We start from the raw sequence: 18,045 nt of genomic DNA, 5'->3' as shown, positions 1-18,045 counted from the left end.
GGGCGTGATGAGATTTTTTGTGGGCTGGGTTTCAGTGACAATTCTAATTCTCAATTTCTCATTCTGGGGATGGCGGTATAAAAGAGGTGGATACAACGAGTGATAAACAAACAAAGTTCAAAGTTGTGCTACTCCAAGTCTAAACGAAGTTCTAACATGAATTGTTCTTCCTTAACTCTTTCAAGAGATAGCTAATGTCAACAAGATCTAATCTTAGTGCCTTGTTAGTCCCAGTATTTTTGTTATGTTTATTTTACAAGATGACACAAACATTGTGTCGTACATGTCCCTTACAGTAACTTTCATTAATTTACTATTAAGAGTTTAATGGATGGACATATGTAATTGAAGGTGAACTTCCAATAGGTCTCTTACGCTATTCGCTGGGCCTAATGTTGTATATGTACATGTATGTACATGTACATGTACATTGAAACGGAATAGGATTTGGTACACTAGCTTAGTATCATAACTCATAATAGATCTGCCTTTGTGTGCATGTAACAATGCAGTGCCCATGTGCAAAGTCAACTGAGAGCTAAAATTATAATCATTCAATTATGTGTATTATACATGCACATGTAGTTTGTTTCCTTAATTAAGGTACTATTATGCATATGTTGTATGTACATGTATGTTAATCTTATTCTGTATTCAGTTTATTTTTGCAATGAAATATTTTGTAGTCTTGTTTCTGGCTGCATTACAGATATTTCCCAGTGCAAAATTCTGCATCTCAATTGCCAGTGTTGCAGTGTTTTCATAAAAATTAATTCCACAATATCTTAGAAATGCAACATTCCTGGAAATAAACAGCTAGAAATTTGTGTCCCTAAATTTTTGCAAATTTGCAAATTTTGAGAACAAAAAAATTTTTTTAAATATTAAAAAATTATAACCATGGCCATGGTGCATTCGCCACATGAGAAATTCCCTTTCCATTTGCAATGTTGCATTATATAATTTCTGACCCTTCATGTACAACACATACATGTATGTCAGTTTGGTACTTTCCAAGATTTGGCAAAGATTCCCAACTTTTGTACTAATGTGCAATTATTACAAAAATGGCCTGTAATAACCATTTACTCTCTGATATACTACTGTGCAAAGATTGTTCTTGCAATTAAGCCCAACTTTTGTACTAATGTATAATTATTACAAAAATGGCCTGTAATACCCATTTACTCTCTGATGTACTGTATAGAGCTGGGGTGAAGCTTTCAAAGGTTTGAAGCTTCATTCGAAGTGCTGCCATTCAAAGGAGACAATAAACCTTTGAAGCAAGTGTGCAATTAAACTTTCGAAGGCTTCTAATTTTTTATGTTGAAACTTGGAAAGTTGCAAAGTGACCTTCGTCCCAGCCCTGGTACTGTACACGAATTTGTTTGTTATTCATAGTACATTTAGATGTACAATGTACAATGTCAGTACAGTTGTTTTATACATGTAGCATGTACATGTACATGTATGTTTAACTTTCTAAATATTACGTCTCATCTCTTTACATTTGTATGTATGTCTTAATCAGTTTATATCGTTGTGTGTTTATTTTATGTGCTGTATGATTCAATTATGTAGTATCCCCGCCTTGCCATCTCATACTGATCTTCGTCAATTGACATCAACTGGTCTCTATTTGTCTGATCAGTTAAGCAGTGAAGGAGATGAAGACACATGGTCTGGTAGTGATACACCAACACCTCAGGTAGCTCCTAACCAATGGAGTGATGCTACGCTTACTGGAAGAAGTTCTTTTTGCTCTTGGGGAGAAGATGAAGGTGTAAGTTCAGTTACAATGTGTATGTACTGTAGTATTACACTCGTAATGCCAACAGTACCTACAGTAATAGGGCTGACACCATGTGTGTGCTATACTTGTTGCATACACATATGTACATGTACATGTATTGGTATGTGCATGCACATGTAATATAAGCTTTTTGTTTTTTGATGAGGGACAAACTTTGTTACTGTACTTTTTGATGTTTTATTGTTAAGTACTGATGTTTACCTGCACCTGCAGTTGTATTGCAACATGTGTGTACGTGTATATTTACTTCTACGGTGTACATGTACAATGTACATATTTATGTATACATGTACATGTATGTACATCTACACTGTACTTGCATACTGTCACAGCTATAGGCCTTCATTGCCTCTTTACTAATGATGGCTTGAAATTAAGAATGGCTTAGGAAAACTAAATAATTGGGGCGAGCCTAAGTGAGCCCCACATATGTATTATGTATGCACACGTAATACGGTATATGCTATGCATTAGCAAATCAGTTTTCAATATTTCATTAAAAGTGAGAGTGGTCGCAAAAAAATAAAATGGCGACCAACACACAGGAAGAAGTTATGAGTTTCCTAGCTGCAAAATAAGACAAGAGATTCTGTTTAAAGGCTTCTCCAACAGCCAGACAAGGTTATAGTAACTATTAAACTCATCCTTGTTGATATAATAGACTAACTTGACTCGTGCTACTGTCCAGTGTCCCAACTCCCAATTGAGCAAGGAAGGTTAAGAAAGCATCTTTATTCATAATGACTCCAATTAAGTGAATGTCAATCGCAGCCTGAACTAACTTGGACTACGTTGCTACAGTTGCCTATTTATAGCCATATTATTTCTGCAGTTACTGCTTTTATAGCTACATGTACATGTGTCTTTATTGCTTCCTAAATATTAAACTTTAACTTTAATGACAACTGAAGCCAGATCAAGAACCACACTCACTCCATCAAGTTCTGAGCTACATGTACTTAAGTTACACAATCATTCATGAGTGTTGCAGTCTGTCGAGATCTATTGTATGTACATTGCTTTGCTTGCGTATAGGTTCGCCCCTTTAATGTTTTACATTCGTCTAGTTTTTGTAAATATTCAGCAAAATTACTATTTTGAGAATTTTATGTGTGAATATTCTGTACTTGTATATGTATATTGTCTGACAAGAAGATCATTTAGTACATGTACAAAATATATGTACATGTGGCTGTGTGATTATGTAGTGTATATTTTTGTTTTTTTCATCATTTCAGGTTCTTGATCGTATTGCTGGTGAAACTGTGGGTCAAATGTTCGATGCTATTGATCGTGCTCTTTATGATGGTTGTCCCACTGGACAGGAACCTGTTGACAGAGAGTGTGCTGAATGGAGCACTAACTTTCCTCATTTCAGGTATTCGGATGCACACATTTGTGCACATTTACATGTACTTTAATGAGGTTGGCTAAAAAACAAATACACAATAGTAGATGCACACAACAAAAAAATTCACCTCGTGAATTTGTGTGTATAAATGTATACATGCATGCATGTACAAATTGTGTACATGTAGGTAAGATGCATGTACATGTATACTGTACATGTACTACATAATATGTGTAATTCTGGTCATCATTTGCAGGTTAACTGGTGTGCACTTGCTTGATTCATTAGATGATGGAACAGAGATTGTAGATCCTGTGATTACTGATGAAGACTCTTTATCTATCGATACTCCACTAGCAGTGGAAAATCAAAATTGTTTAGCCATTAGTGGCCAAAGGCTGAATGTTTTACCAGCTCCTCCTTGCACAACAGGTTCCCCTCCTAATGACAATCCTGGTCTTCATTATGAAGAAATTATTTTTTGTGATGGAATTGTTGAGGAATACTTTGCTTATAGTACTGAGTAAGTTTTGATTTCTACATGTAAAATGTACATTGTACTTGTACATACTGTATGTACATGTAACTTGAGCAGGTCCTACACCATGAAAAAATACAGATTTTGTCTTTTTGCATGTTGTATAGAAGATATACATGTACAATTTAATGGATTTCAAATAGTATTTTCTGCATTGCAGTCATGTTTTATGTACAACTATACTGTTAATACATGTACATGTACATTGTGTATATGCAACATTAAGAAATTTTCAACACATTTTACTTGTGTTTTAGTCCCAAACATGAGTTACACTCTGTAACTTGTTTTAAGTCATGTGCAAGTATGCATGTTTTTATTTGATTTTAACGTAAAAAGCAAAATTAAAATTTTTGTATAAACACAACAGTGTTATGTATGATAGATAATAAGGTCACCCTTCTATAGTGGCCCTGATTCCCTGTCCAAAAACAATTAGGTTTATAAAGTGTTGCAACTTACATGTACATGCACCCGTGTAATATGCCCCTGTCTAGTTTGTAAAGTGGGCACTTTTTTGTTATACCACCTATGGTGGCAATACCTCCCATTATGGCCTAAAGTCAACAGGAAACCCTCCCAGTCCCTTTATAATTAAAATAATTATTTTTGTCAAAAGTATAGTAAATTATTAATAATATCAAGTTGAATCATCTTAAATCAATTAAGTTAAATTAATAAGGTTATTCATTACTTTACTATTGACTACATACATGCACATGTACAGCATGTAATTTTTCAAAAACTGCATGAACATGTTTTCACTAATCTTTTACTAGCAATTTATTTTATGCATGTTTTTTGAAACTGGTACTTAATTTTTATGCACTTTTTTATAGATTTTTGAAGAAGTTAATTAAATGCATGTTTTATGCATCTTTGAAGTGAAACATACTTTCATGCACATGCATGTACATATGCATGCATATGTACTGTTTTATGAAATTGTGCATTATTGTAACATGCGTTTAAAATGTGCATGCTTTTTAATGGCAATAAGCATAAACATGATTATCATGTACTGTATATCCTTCTCATTAACGTAAGGTTCTCGATATTACATTTATGTGTTTTTAGTAGCTTTGTTTTTGTTATTTACATGTACATGTACACTTACATGTACATTACATTATTATACTTTCCTATTGTATAATGTTTAGTTCTAAAGAGGGGATTGAAGGTGCATCTCGTCGTCATCACTTGCATTATCTTCCACCAGTGACACCTAGTGAATGTATTCGTGATACTGTTATCAGTATTTTATTTGATCAATTGTGGAGTGAGGTACATGGTCATATAAATGCTTGCATGTATTAGTTGGTGCTTGTATTAATTCGTACATTGTACATGTACTTGATGTAATGAATACAGTGTTTGCAACTGTAAATATACATGTACATGTGGTGAGATGGATTACGCCCTTGCATTATGAGGTTCAGGACCAGTGTTCCATTGCAAAATTTCTACAGTGGCTATGAGTACACTTTTATTATAAATAGTAATTATAGTATAGACTACATGTCGTTTAATTTTTGATGGAGCACTGAAATTTTATTAGCCATTCTCTACCTGCATGAATTGCTTTTGTGAAGTGATTAATTATTGAAATAGCAAATTCATTTTAATGAATTAAGCATTTTTACAAAATTGCATGTCATTAAAATAAACTTAATTGGTACATGTACATGTACATGTGTGTGAATGGAGAAGCCTACTGTTTGATCATTATTTTTGTGACTTACAGTATACTTATACGTGTGACAGTTGATTACCATTTTTGATGGCAAGATTCAATGGAAAATGAATAAGGAAGCTATAAAGTACATTGTTAGAGAAAATTGTAGGTGATATCAATCAATATATTCTCATGGGTGTGCCTCATGTAAGTCTGGGCATTAAGTACAGCAGACATTCTTTCGAAGTTTTTGTTAAGCCAGTGGGCTGTTAGGCTCAGCAAGGAATCATTGCTAACAGAGGTACTCCATATATCAGTGGTAAAGCTGAACCACTTAATACCAGCTATTTCCTTCCTTATTTCTCTTTCAATGCCTTTATGAATCCTTGGCATTACTGTTTCTGTGAAGTGCATGTACTTATGACTTGGAAGGGAATATCTGCTTTCCATTGCTTTCAGTAAACGAACCAAATACCTACATGTACATCAGTGACTATTAAAAACGGCTGACTGTCAATAGAGACCATTTCACTAACTTGTTAATGAATATGCTGCACGCGATGGTTATTGATATCCCAGACATGCCAGAACTCAATACTCGACTCTAGTGATAACTGATTAGTCTTGGGGAGTACTGACTGTCCTGTTGCAGGTACATGTTTCTTTTCTGCTTCGTACTTCTTAAACTGCTTTAATGCTTCATTCGTAAATGAAACAAAAGATTGCTGGTATCATAACTTTTTGTACTTCTACCACCACGAGAAATACATATATAAGCACTGCACTCATTACAGATAGTAATGCATGTATCTTCTCCTACAGAGAAATAGGCACAAAGAATAGAGGTCTTGTATTTCCAGCTGCCATTTTGAACATGTGTCATAGTGCTGCACATGTGCGCATGTGCATAGTTATCAATATTGGTAGTACCCTATCCTGAGTTAAGGATAGTTGCCTATCCTAAGTTAAGGATAGTTGCATATCCTTAGTTATCAATATCAAACCCTATCTGAATCCCCTCCAGAGTCCCTCTATAGTAAACTGGACAAAGCCCCTGTCTGGGTGGCTCTCCGGCATTGACTCCCACTGCCCCACATTAATGGAGGACTACAATGTCATCAATACTGAAGGCTCTGGACCCCTTGGAACACAGGACCCCAGTTGGAGCAGGTGTTAAATGTGCTTATAGTGAGTACCTACTAACTGGGCATTGGCATGGCCCATCAATTCATTCCTTAGACCTACAATTAAAAAAGAGGGCACTTCAACAAATAAAGCTTACCTAAGCTACGTTCTACAGCTAGGGCTCAACAACTTGTCACTCATCTCTCACTCGGTGAGTACCACTAGACACACCATTGGCAAGCAGTTGCAGAACGAGAGAAAATGACAGATCCCCCCCTTAAAGCTCTCCTAATTATCATTCCATTATGAACCCCACACAGGGCAGCCCCTCTTTGGCAGGTGTGCTGTGGTGTGGTGTGCTTCAATTTACTTACCATCCGTGCTGGTGTTGTAGTCATGGTTTCTGTTACTGCATGGGGGCCCCTGGTGGCTAAAGCAGCTCATATTGTGTCCATGATTTGCTTTACTGCCGCTAGAGACAGCAGGTGCTCCCTTGTATTGTCCTTTCATTCCCTGCCACCACCAGGGCGTTTTTCTCCCGCTCATCGGCCATTAACATCTCACCAAAGCAATAGATTAGCTTTCTCAAAGATCTTTGATCCACCAAGAGTGTGAAGACTTACATGTAATTGCTGCCTATTGTGCATGTGCACTAGTGCAACTTCACCCCTAGTTAATCTTGTTTAACCGTTGCACAATGAACGTGGTTGAGCCAGTAGGTTTGTGTTGGCTTGGTTGGGAAGGCGTGGGACTGGTTGTGGATGTTGATGTGGAGGGTTGGATTGTATTTGTTGCTGCTGCTCCCATCCCCTTTCACCAAATGAGCCAAGCTATTATAGTCTGGTCCCTGATAATCAGCACCATATGGAAATGAGAAGGGTGATGATCCATAATAAAAATCAGCTGGAAGTATATTTTTACACTATGGCCCTGTAGTGAGTTGCCCAAATCAAAAAGTTTTGTTGGTATCCTGCTGTGTCCTCCAGGTTATAGCTGTAATACTATAGTTTTGCAGCTCAGATGTACCAATTAAAAATGTGAAAGAGTGTGTATGATGAAGTGTTTTTATGTGGCCTTTTTAACATTTTTTACTAACCTGTCAATGAGTTTGGAGTAAAAGTGAAGCATTTGTCAAGCCAAGTATTTAATCCTTCTGCCCTTTTTCTCCTTCTGGCGTTGCCAAACCAGTTCCAAACTTGGATCAAGGTCTTGCCAGAATGGTAAGCCAGGTCTCCTGTGGATTTGAATATAGAATGTAGCTTCTCTTGATCTAGGGCTGTGAGGTATTAAATAAAATGACACCTCAGTACAGTATTGACAAAATACCCCAGTATTACTAAATATAGTGAACTAGTAAAATAATTTATATTAGTCTTTTAACTTTGAACTTGTTAGCATGTACTGTACTTAAGTGATTTTAAAGTTCAAGGTTTGCTGAAAGAAAAACTAGCTGCTGTGGCTCTAATTAGTGTCACAATTCTGCCACTCCTACTGAATGCTATCACATCATCAACAACCTTGCCTTATGTGTCCTTTCTGAGACCAAAGAACTTCCATACTTCACCGTTTGTACCATTATTTATGGTATCTAATTACGGTATTGATGGTATACCTCGGTTTTAGTAGTTGATACTATATTTAAAACCTTTGGAACTTATATATATACATGTACCTTCTATATCTAAAAGTAATACCTCGGTATATAGAAATGTAGGTATACCTCACAGCCCTATCTTGATCCTCTTGCCACTTGACCAAAACTGCTGTATTTTTATAACCTGTGATCCTGTTTTGGTATATAATCCCCCAACAGCCTGGGATCTCAAGTATAGGTATGCCAAGACTACTGGTAGGTGAGCTAAACTGTGACATTTTTGCTTGTTAATGTCTCTTGATCCTGGTTACGGTTACGTTGCTGCCTTAGATTGCTGCACACGTTATTCCTCGTGATCTATTGTGGGAGGGGAGGGCCTAACACTAACTGTGTCCTCAAGTTCTTAACTTCTTATCCAGTAAGTGATAAAAATAAAAATAATAGTTAATATTTTTATGAGTTACTTTTTTCTTGACTGGATCCACGTCCTTCATGTACCGTAAAGCGGAAAATTTGGGCCCAAGCCAACAAGTTTGTTGTTATCCTGCTAAATGGGCTGTGTCCTCTAGGCTATATAGTAGGCTTACAGCTCATGCAGATGCACCAATTAAGAATGTATAGAGTGTGTAGTATAATTATAGTAAGTGTGTGTTATGTGGGGAGTGAGATACATTCTTCAAAGCTGCTGTGTTTTTTATTTGTCTTGAAACCCGCGATCCTGTTGCAGAGTATGATCTTCCTGCAGCCTGGGACCATGAGTATCTAGCTGCACCTAAGTATACACTTTGAACAAGCCTTAAAGCTGCTGTCTTCTTCAGTGTGGTTGAGCTGTGACATTTCTGCCTGTATGGTTGTCTGAGTTGCTGCCTTAGATTACTGCAACGTTATTCCTCATGATTGACCTTATGTGGAAGAGGAAGGACATGGGACTAGTTATTGTGTATTCTAAAAATGTACATTGTATGTTCTTATCCAGTAGTGATACAAATAATAATATTTAATATCATTTTCAAGAAATTAAGTGTGAGCCACTTGAGTTTTTTTTTTTGAGTGGATCCACTTCCCTTCATATAAGTTGATGTCTTTCTTGCTACCTACATGTATTACAGAAAAATGAGGTGTTGCATTGAAACACAAAATTTTCAAGCAAAACAAGAAAGCAACACTAAAATAAAATGTGTTAAGGTTGTAAAAACATGAGTTGCCTATTCTTATCATGTTTATCATCACTTGACTAAATTAGTAATGTGTATACATGTATATCATCACGAAACATAAAAAGTTTTGATTTTTGTACACAAGATGTTCCTACCAGAGCAGGAAGCCACATGCATGTACTCCTTTTCCTACTTGGTAGGGTATGGATGAGATTGGTGGGCCTCTATCCATTTCACCAGGACTCTGGTATCCTTCGCTGGCCTCCAATATGCTGGTGAGTGCAACTACACATGAACTGTAGCTTCCACACTAATGCTCATCACATTGCTCACTCCTAACTTTGCTCATTCCTTACTTCCTGACAAAGTAAGAGAGCCAGAAGTTAAGAGAATTATAAGTAATTTACAAAGTGGTGTCACTCTATCTTCAGTTACTCTGTTTTGTGCCCTGAGATTCCATAGGTTCGCTACCCATTCTGTCATACTGGCTGTTGTTCTTGTCATTTTGTTTTGTTCATTTTGTTGTTCATCGCTCACCAAATCTTTTAGTGGTAGCAGTAAGACTGAGAGCTTTCAACTGCTAGTTTGTCTGTCCTTACTAAAAAATCCTCATGCATCTGGGATGCTCGTGGCAAAAAAAGATCAGTTGCTTCATTATTGTTACCTTTTTAACATTTTTCTTACACGTTCATGCTTTATGAATAATTTATTGCTGTCTGCACTACTATTTTCTGCATATAGCTTCCCTTCCAAACGAATCATCATTTTTGCATGCTCCAAAATAGTTGCAACCTGATGGCTCACTTGAGCAAAATTATTTGAGTATTGCCACACTCAGTGTTCCTGAGAATATTGATCGTTTTTTAAGTGCTCCACTTTGTTTTTAAACTTTACTAGTTTGCTGAGACTGCTCTACTTCCTTTTGTGTCAGTTGCTACATGCATCTTTGTGAACTCTGGGATAATGAAAGAAACTTCGTAACAAGCAATGTTATCACCAATAGTAAATCCCTTTTCAGCCAGTACTTGGTCACCAGGTTTAAAAATTACTTTACTGAGTCATATTTCTATTAGAATTGCATCCACCCCAGCATTGGAACTAGAGCAAAATTGTACCACATCTTATTATACCAATCAAAAATTTGGCGGTATTGTGCTTTTTATAATTTGAGTAAGTTTTGGCACAGCATCAAAACTTAAGGGATTTCAGTAAATAGTTTTGAACAATCAATGATCATGCACTTGGCAATTTGGAAATGTCTGCTTAAGAGGTAGTGGCATATATTCATTGTAACACTTCTCGTTGTGCATACAAAGTTATAAGAATATTGACCAGGTGGGAATCAGTTTGATTACACTGATTGATGTGCATACAATGAAGTAGATCAGGATATGAGCTACATCAATCTCTGTGTTGCTCAAAGTGTATCAGTTTCTCTCTCAGCAGTGTCAAACTCAGCAGCAATTGCATCAGTCACTACGTCTGATATATCCATGTGTGACAATAAAATACATGTAGCTAATGACAGTCTTTGGTGGTAACATTGTAGTTTTAAGAACTGTCGCTAGAGTTTTAGACTTGCATGTATGATCTCAAGGGAAAAGGAATGTAGTCAAAATGAGTTGGAACAATCTTAAGTTCTCCTAAGGTTGATGAAATAAGTGGGTGGTTGGGCTAATTTAAAAAATGTCTTACCATTATTAAAATGCTCATTACATATTCTGTAGCTATTTCTTGGCTGCCAGTGCTCTTGTCTTACAACTGCTGTCCATTTTTACACCGCTCCTAATCATTTAGAAGGAATTTAAATAACTTAATCCCTTTTTCTTGCTCAACCAGTTTTTGTATCTCGCTACACAACAGTTTTTAGGCATTTCCACAATAGACATAACTATAATCTCCCTCTATTTGGTATAACCTGACTGCAACCTTTTGTGAATACAATTTAGATCTTATTAACATTCAACCACTTGCATGTCTTAAAAAGCTCTGTGGAAAAAAAAATTCCTCATTTTTAAATACTTTGTCAAGAAGCATCTGTTTTATTATTTGTGTATTCATGAACATTGGCTAGCTGATACATGTACTGTAGATGTTTCAGGACCTCTGACTCTACTGCAAAAAAACAGGTGATATTATCAAGTGTGATGAGTCCACTTTGATTAATTGCAGTAAGCTAGTCAGTGGATTGAGTGGCACCATCACTTTCTGTGGCATTCAGCTGATAACCTATGTAGGTTAAATACCAATGAGGAGGCTAAGAGTCAAGCCCAGGGTGCCAATTTTTTTGAAAACAGACTAATGGGTGCATAAAAAGTTTAAACTGACAAAGGAATATTTAGCATTGTGGTTTGCAGTGCTTTAACCAATTTGGGTGAATCAATTGTTAGTGGATGCCTTTAACTTAATTTATTTTATATTGTGCATGCATAACAGAATAAAAGTGATTCTACATGCTAAAGATTAATATTAATAACCGAAAATTTAAGATAATATGCTTCTTATCACTAACATTAGTAATGTACATAAGACATTATTAATTTATTAGTCAGTAATGATAGAGGAAGAGAGCATGAGACTATGCCTTTATTGCCTATATACATTGATCACAGTACCATTCTTCATCATTGCCATGCAGGTTGTTCTGTAAACCCCACACAGTCTTGATGGAACCATTCATACGGGCGTTCTTTGATATCACAAGCAACCCTAATACCAACTAAAACTTGTGTACAAATGCTATAGAGTGGTTTTATATCTTCCTTGTTACCTTCTTTGCCTGAGTCCATTGAAATAGGATCACTTACATGTAGCTGTTACATGTGGTAGACCAAAATTTTCTGAACAATGCACCGAATGAACAAGATATGCAGCTTTGGAAGAATAGCATACGTCCCAGCTGCATCTTTCTTGATTTTCTCTATGACAATTTCCTTGAGGGTCCAACATACAAAGTACGTGTACATGTATGTGCATGATACAACATGCAAACAACTGCATCTGCATGTAATTATCATTTTTTTCAATCTAGCATCCTACCTAAACCATTGCTCTTCAAATAAACATTAGGATCATCAATGCTTATAGCATCTATAATCACACTTGCTATCTAGTAACTTTATTTTCAGTAGACCTGTCCCACAACAAGGTCTGAGGAATGATTATGATGGGTAAAAATAAATTCTTCAAATGAAGCATGATGTAGACTTACAGCTTCTAAATATCCTTTTGTAGCATCTCTTTTTTGCCTTTCCTCATTAAATAGCAGGTTCATTTAGGACTCTTTTAATTTGTAGAATCCTATTTATTATGGTCTCTGAATGGTTTTCCAATCAAGTTTTATAAACTGGTCCAAATGATAATGCTGTTGTTTGTCCACTTTTTGCTCAAACCACAGTACACATTTACTCTATAGAATTGTGCACTCAGTTTGATACTGTGCTTGTTCAGCCAAAAACTGCAAATTGCTGTAATAGTGTGCCACTGTAATTTTTAATATCACAGCGTGGCATACATTCTTGAATTGACTCAAGTGCTTTAAATGAAATATTGGGTGAGAGAGCGATGAACGATACCTTTATGTCTCCTTTAGCCAATTTTTTGGACTTGACGATTCTTGTATTTTATAATCATAGGATGTCTGCATTCTCTCCTTGTGTTTTCTTTATCTTCAGCCATATTACAGTTGAAGACAGTGTGGTCACAAGCTTTCAAATGGTTTCATCTTTCCATAATGATTAAAGACATGCATAATTAAACTGTAAAATATTGGAATTGACCCAAATAATTTTATGTTCATAAGTGGACTCAACCACATTGAACAAGTGGCTGTACAGTACATTAGATTCACTATGACATCATTAAAATTACAGGCAGTGTCCCTATTTCATACTCACACAACCATAAACCAGCTCATACAACACTTCAATTTCTTTCTCCGTAACTGACTTACATGTACACATGTACAGTATCTTATCTTAACTTTATCTTCACTTGGTGTTTTGTGGGGACAATGCATTAGCACACTTAAATACCATTATTCATATGACACTTTGGGATGCCAGTGCTATAGCAGCCTGAGGAAAATGGGAGATACAAAACTATCAACAACACTACAGTCATATGCTACATTTTTTATATCTGGATTGTCAACATGTTGAGCACTACACCTTGATACTAATTTTCTGTTAATTTTGTGATACCATTAATGAAGATGATTGTTGTTAAACTTCATTGCTGCTGAAGAAGTCTTTGGACAGTGGTTTAGCTTACAATTTGCTATACATAAGCTCAGACTTGCTGGTAGCTGCATGCCATTGTATTTCATTGTGACCGCACTTGCTTTCAATGAAGATGAGGCAATTTAACTATAATAATAGTTCAACAATTTGTACAGAGAGACTGAGATACAGTACTTAATCACTAAGGGCTTTGCCTCATTGCTGACTCAGCACATGATAGACAATGACAAAAGATGCTTATAATTTTAATATACTGTCATTTCAGTGCCTGAATGACAAGATCAATTTTAGTTGGCTGAGCCCCAGAATAAACATAAAGCAATGCCATATTGGTCCTGACCCTTTACCAGCCTGTCTACTCTTATAGAATGGATACTGTCAGGAGTGGATAAATAATTATCCACTCTGATAATGTCTACATCTCTTTGTTTTTGTATTGTCTTGACATTTCATTTTTTCAGATAGCAACTGCTTTGCAACCATTGTTACTGAAGTATAAATCTATTGAAAGTAAGAGTAACTCATTGAAATTTTAAAATTGGGACATACTGTATGACAATTACTTTATGATTATAATCATTTGAAAATACTTACAATGTACATGTATGCAGTGTACTGTATTTGTAGTAGCCTATCCTTTTGTATATTTTTAATTGTTTGCAACTCTTACTAAGTGCATTATATAGGTGACCATGACATATGTGACTATTCTGAAGGCCCTTCTAGTCATTTGCCTATACTTTATCTTCCTAGTAAAGGAGGGCAGTTGCTTCCTCCTCCAAGAACTGGCCAAATTCAGGTAATGATCACCATACATTTACATGTACATATACACATGTAGAAAATGTGAATCAAAAGGAAACAAGACATTATTATGTACATGTAAATGTAAAATTTATGAAGTTTTGTGGACTGAGCTTCCTTCAGCACTTCAATATGCTGTAATGTACATGTATATGCAGCGGGTGATGTTTTTTTGCTGTTTGCTCTTTACATATAGCTTATTACGTGAGGAAAATTACTCGGAAATTTATGCAGTGGAAAATTCCTGTGTTTCAAAAGATTAAATGTTTCTGTAATAATGTATTATTGAATGTGGCACGTACATGTACATTCATTTTATACATGTGATCTAATTTTTTGTGAAATAACAATTATATAATTTGTGTTTTTGCGAAACAATGGAAGTTTTTGCTTTTTAAGTTGTGGCTTGCTTTTTAAACATGTACATGTACATGCATGTACCTTTTTCCCTATGAGACATTTCTGTCAATCTTTTAAAATACCCATTTTAAAAGCTTAATTTTTTATAAAATTAGCTATCTTGTTTTTTGATGCCTTGAATCTGGGGTCTATTCCCATTTGTTCTTGGCCTCCAATTGCTTACTCAATGAATTAACTAAATTGTTCATAATGCCCTTTAAAATTCATAATAATATTTATTATTATTACTATTATTATTGTTATTATCATTATTATTATTATTATTCAATGTTTACATGTACATGTACTTGTTTGTGTATATTTTGGCAAAGGCAGTTTCAATATTAATAATTTTCTGTCTTTATTCCCTGTCATATTTAATGCATACAATACATGTAACAAGTAAACAGTAATATGCTCCATGTAGAGTAAAAATGTACATAACTTTCGTTTTGTATTTTCATTACTCTGGTAGTCTATGAAGAAGAAGCCAATGGTTCCCAGTCTTATTGGATCTGGTACTCATACAACTGATCTTCCTAATCTTCAGAAAGTGATGACGATTAAACCAGTTTCTCTTCAGCAAAGACTTCCTTCCTCTTCTTTACCACCTACAAACCTCTTTTCAACCAGGTTTTATTGCCATTTTGACTTACACAGTTGATTACATGCACCTCTTTATGCACATGTCACTTAACACAGTTTTATTGAAACTTTAAACATATATCTTAGGTACATGTACATGTACAGTGTACGTTGATGAATCAGAATTTATGAAGGCTTAGCTTTGCCATTTTACTCTCCCTAAAGAATTAAGAATTTGTAGTTTAGCAGATTACTTTAAATGAGACAACAGCATGTAGATTATAATTGTATATTAAAAGCAGGTCCCCATTTGCTTAGATATTTCATGCAGCCCTCCTTTCAGCAAGCTTCATTGCAAGAAAGTGGCTGCTACTGCAAATTAAAAAAATTGATGAGCTACATGTACAATGTACAGTACATATTCCAAAACATATGGTCAGGTTTGCTAATTTGTTACTGTTACACACTGTTAAGTTAACTGGCATATACTTATACATATACAGTACATGTCCAATAGTAAAGCTACATGTACTTGTGTAATATTGAAACATATACTGTCAGCTACATTTATGTGTTTGTCAGTTACAATGGCATAGCACGGGAATGTCCTGGACTAATGAAATGTATTATGTACATGTATATCTTTGCCAATGAACTGTACTCAGAGCACTACATTTATTTTACATTATATGTATTTGTGTTATTTTAGTGCTACTGGTAGTATGCTGTTTCATGATTCATTATTTTCATCACGTGGTACAGCAACCCTTCGTAATATCCCATCCTCTCAAACGCCACTTCCTCTTAGAAATCAAGATCAGAAGGTAATATCAGGGAAGCCTGGAAACAGAAGGTACTACATGTCGTCTTTATTGTGTACTAGCACATGCTCTTTGTGTATTACTTTTTACAGAAACCCTCTAAAACCACTTGAGATCCCTCGTACTCCTGGATTTCCTTCAGTGCAAGTAAGTACATGCTGTATACAACTTGTTTACCTCTCACAGGCTTTGTTCCACCTTTGTTGTACCATATTAGAGATTATATTAATGACACAATGTACATGTATACTTTCATGACTGATTTTATTGAAACTGAAGTTTCAATAAAACATCATTTTTATCATAATACATTAGTTTTAATCTACATGTTTTGTCAATTCTAAAATCTGAAGGCCAAAACAGTAAAATGATTATAGGCATATAGGCGCTCACTATTCACTTACTAAGTAAATGAAATTTATGAGACAAAAAAATATGAAATATCTTTTGCAAGTGAAATAGTAAATGCAAGTGTTGGTCAGATAATTTTGTGACAATGTACGTACACTTTATGTATCACAAATTTAATGAATGATGTACATGCATGAACCAAAATTGAAAAAAATAATTCTAATTTTCATTATCATTATGCATTTTTATTCATAGGATGAAGGTATTCGTGACTTTAGTGGACTGATAGGACAAAAATTGTAATTTTCCCATTATTGCACATAAAATAACTCATATTTTATTCTTAGAGTTAGACATTCTCAGCTTCCTCCACTCCCATCTGTCACTCAAACTGATAAAGCAATTTTTCCGCTAAGAAGCAGTGGAGTGAGTACCATTCTTACGTTATAACATGCATGTACATGTATGTTTTCTATTCTTACAAATGTTGTTTTATAATTATGTCTATGTATTGTACTTATAGGTGAAAGGTAGAGTTACATTTTCTAATCGAATTGTTAGTGCTGCAGCCGAAAATAATGAAATTGGTGGAAGACATAGTCAGAGACAATTAGCAGTTGTTAATCACACTGACAGTAGACCTAACACTACACAGACCTTTAGAGTAAGTGTATTACATGTACATGCGATTATAAGATCATACATGCCATTATTGGTATCAGACTATCAGTCCAAGGCATCAATTTTCATATGCATACATGCATGTAGATTCATATGTGTGTACTGTTTTTATTTCTGCTCTGTCAATAGGTAATAGGTCATGCAGCCAGTCTTCATAATGACTTAACTCTATTGGAAGAACAGGACGAAAGCCTTCATCATGATAGTCGCTCACGCCTTATGTTTGCATGTGAGTTTTTTAGCATGTTTAATTGTATTAAATTATGTTTTACTGAATCTTCACTTGTATGTATACTATACTTTTGGTGCTTGAAAGCAACATTAACTTTAATGTGTTAATTTGTCCACAATAATAAGTTTGTTCAGCAATTTAAATTCTGTTGCCAAAGTATGATTGCTGCCAAATTCTGGTTGTTGCCAAATTCTGGGGCCAAAGTATAATATTTTCCAGTTTTATGACTGGATATTATTTAGCTCTTATTTATGTACATGTAGCTCCCAAGCCAAAGTCTAGCCTGTCTCGGGGAAGATTAACATCAAGAGGCGGTCCAGTAAAATGACAATACTTTGTCATCATTATTGCTCCATCACTTCTGTTTAAATTATTATATTCATGCTCATCAGAATTTTTAATATATAATTTGCTCTTGTCATAATCATTATTTTTATTGTGCGTATTGAGTAAACTAAGAGAATGACCATGACGTAGCAATTGACATTTGTGAAGTTTAATCAATAATCGCTTAAATTTTTAACAATACACCTGTTTCTTTGTTTCTGCTTGGGTAATGTGCAGAGAGTATGCAGCCAGTGTGCAATGCATAAGATGAATAAACACAAAGAAAAGTCATATAGAGTACACCAAGTTAAACAGTAACAAAAAATAAGAGCCAAGTAAAACAAGCTTGAC

The 18,045-nt window shown here is 35.2% G+C and overlaps 1 protein-coding gene across 1 annotated transcript; it reads left to right on the top strand.

The window, feature by feature from the left end:
• The first annotated feature begins 37 nt into the window (after positions 1-37).
• Positions 38-17,895, top strand: LOC105312990 (protein FAM149B1-like). Its single transcript, XM_019997473.1, has 15 exons — positions 38-223; positions 1,582-1,783; positions 3,052-3,191; positions 3,421-3,687; positions 4,863-4,986; positions 13,956-14,004; positions 14,181-14,293; positions 15,173-15,330; positions 15,992-16,135; positions 16,196-16,250; positions 16,710-16,753; positions 16,802-16,880; positions 16,978-17,118; positions 17,265-17,364; positions 17,631-17,895. The coding sequence occupies exons 1-15, from the start codon at positions 195-197 to the stop codon at positions 17,693-17,695; spliced, it is 1,710 nt and encodes a 569-aa protein (XP_019853032.1). The 5' UTR covers positions 38-194; the 3' UTR covers positions 17,696-17,895.
• Positions 17,896-18,045: the final 150 nt, after the last annotated feature.

This window comes from Amphimedon queenslandica, unplaced genomic scaffold (genome assembly GCF_000090795.2).
Source record: "Amphimedon queenslandica unplaced genomic scaffold, v1.1 AMPQUscaffold_13369, whole genome shotgun sequence".
Taxonomy (NCBI): Eukaryota; Metazoa; Porifera; class Demospongiae; order Haplosclerida; family Niphatidae; genus Amphimedon; species Amphimedon queenslandica.
Note: the sequence above shows the minus strand (reverse complement) of the source record. Positions and strands in the feature narration are given on the sequence as shown.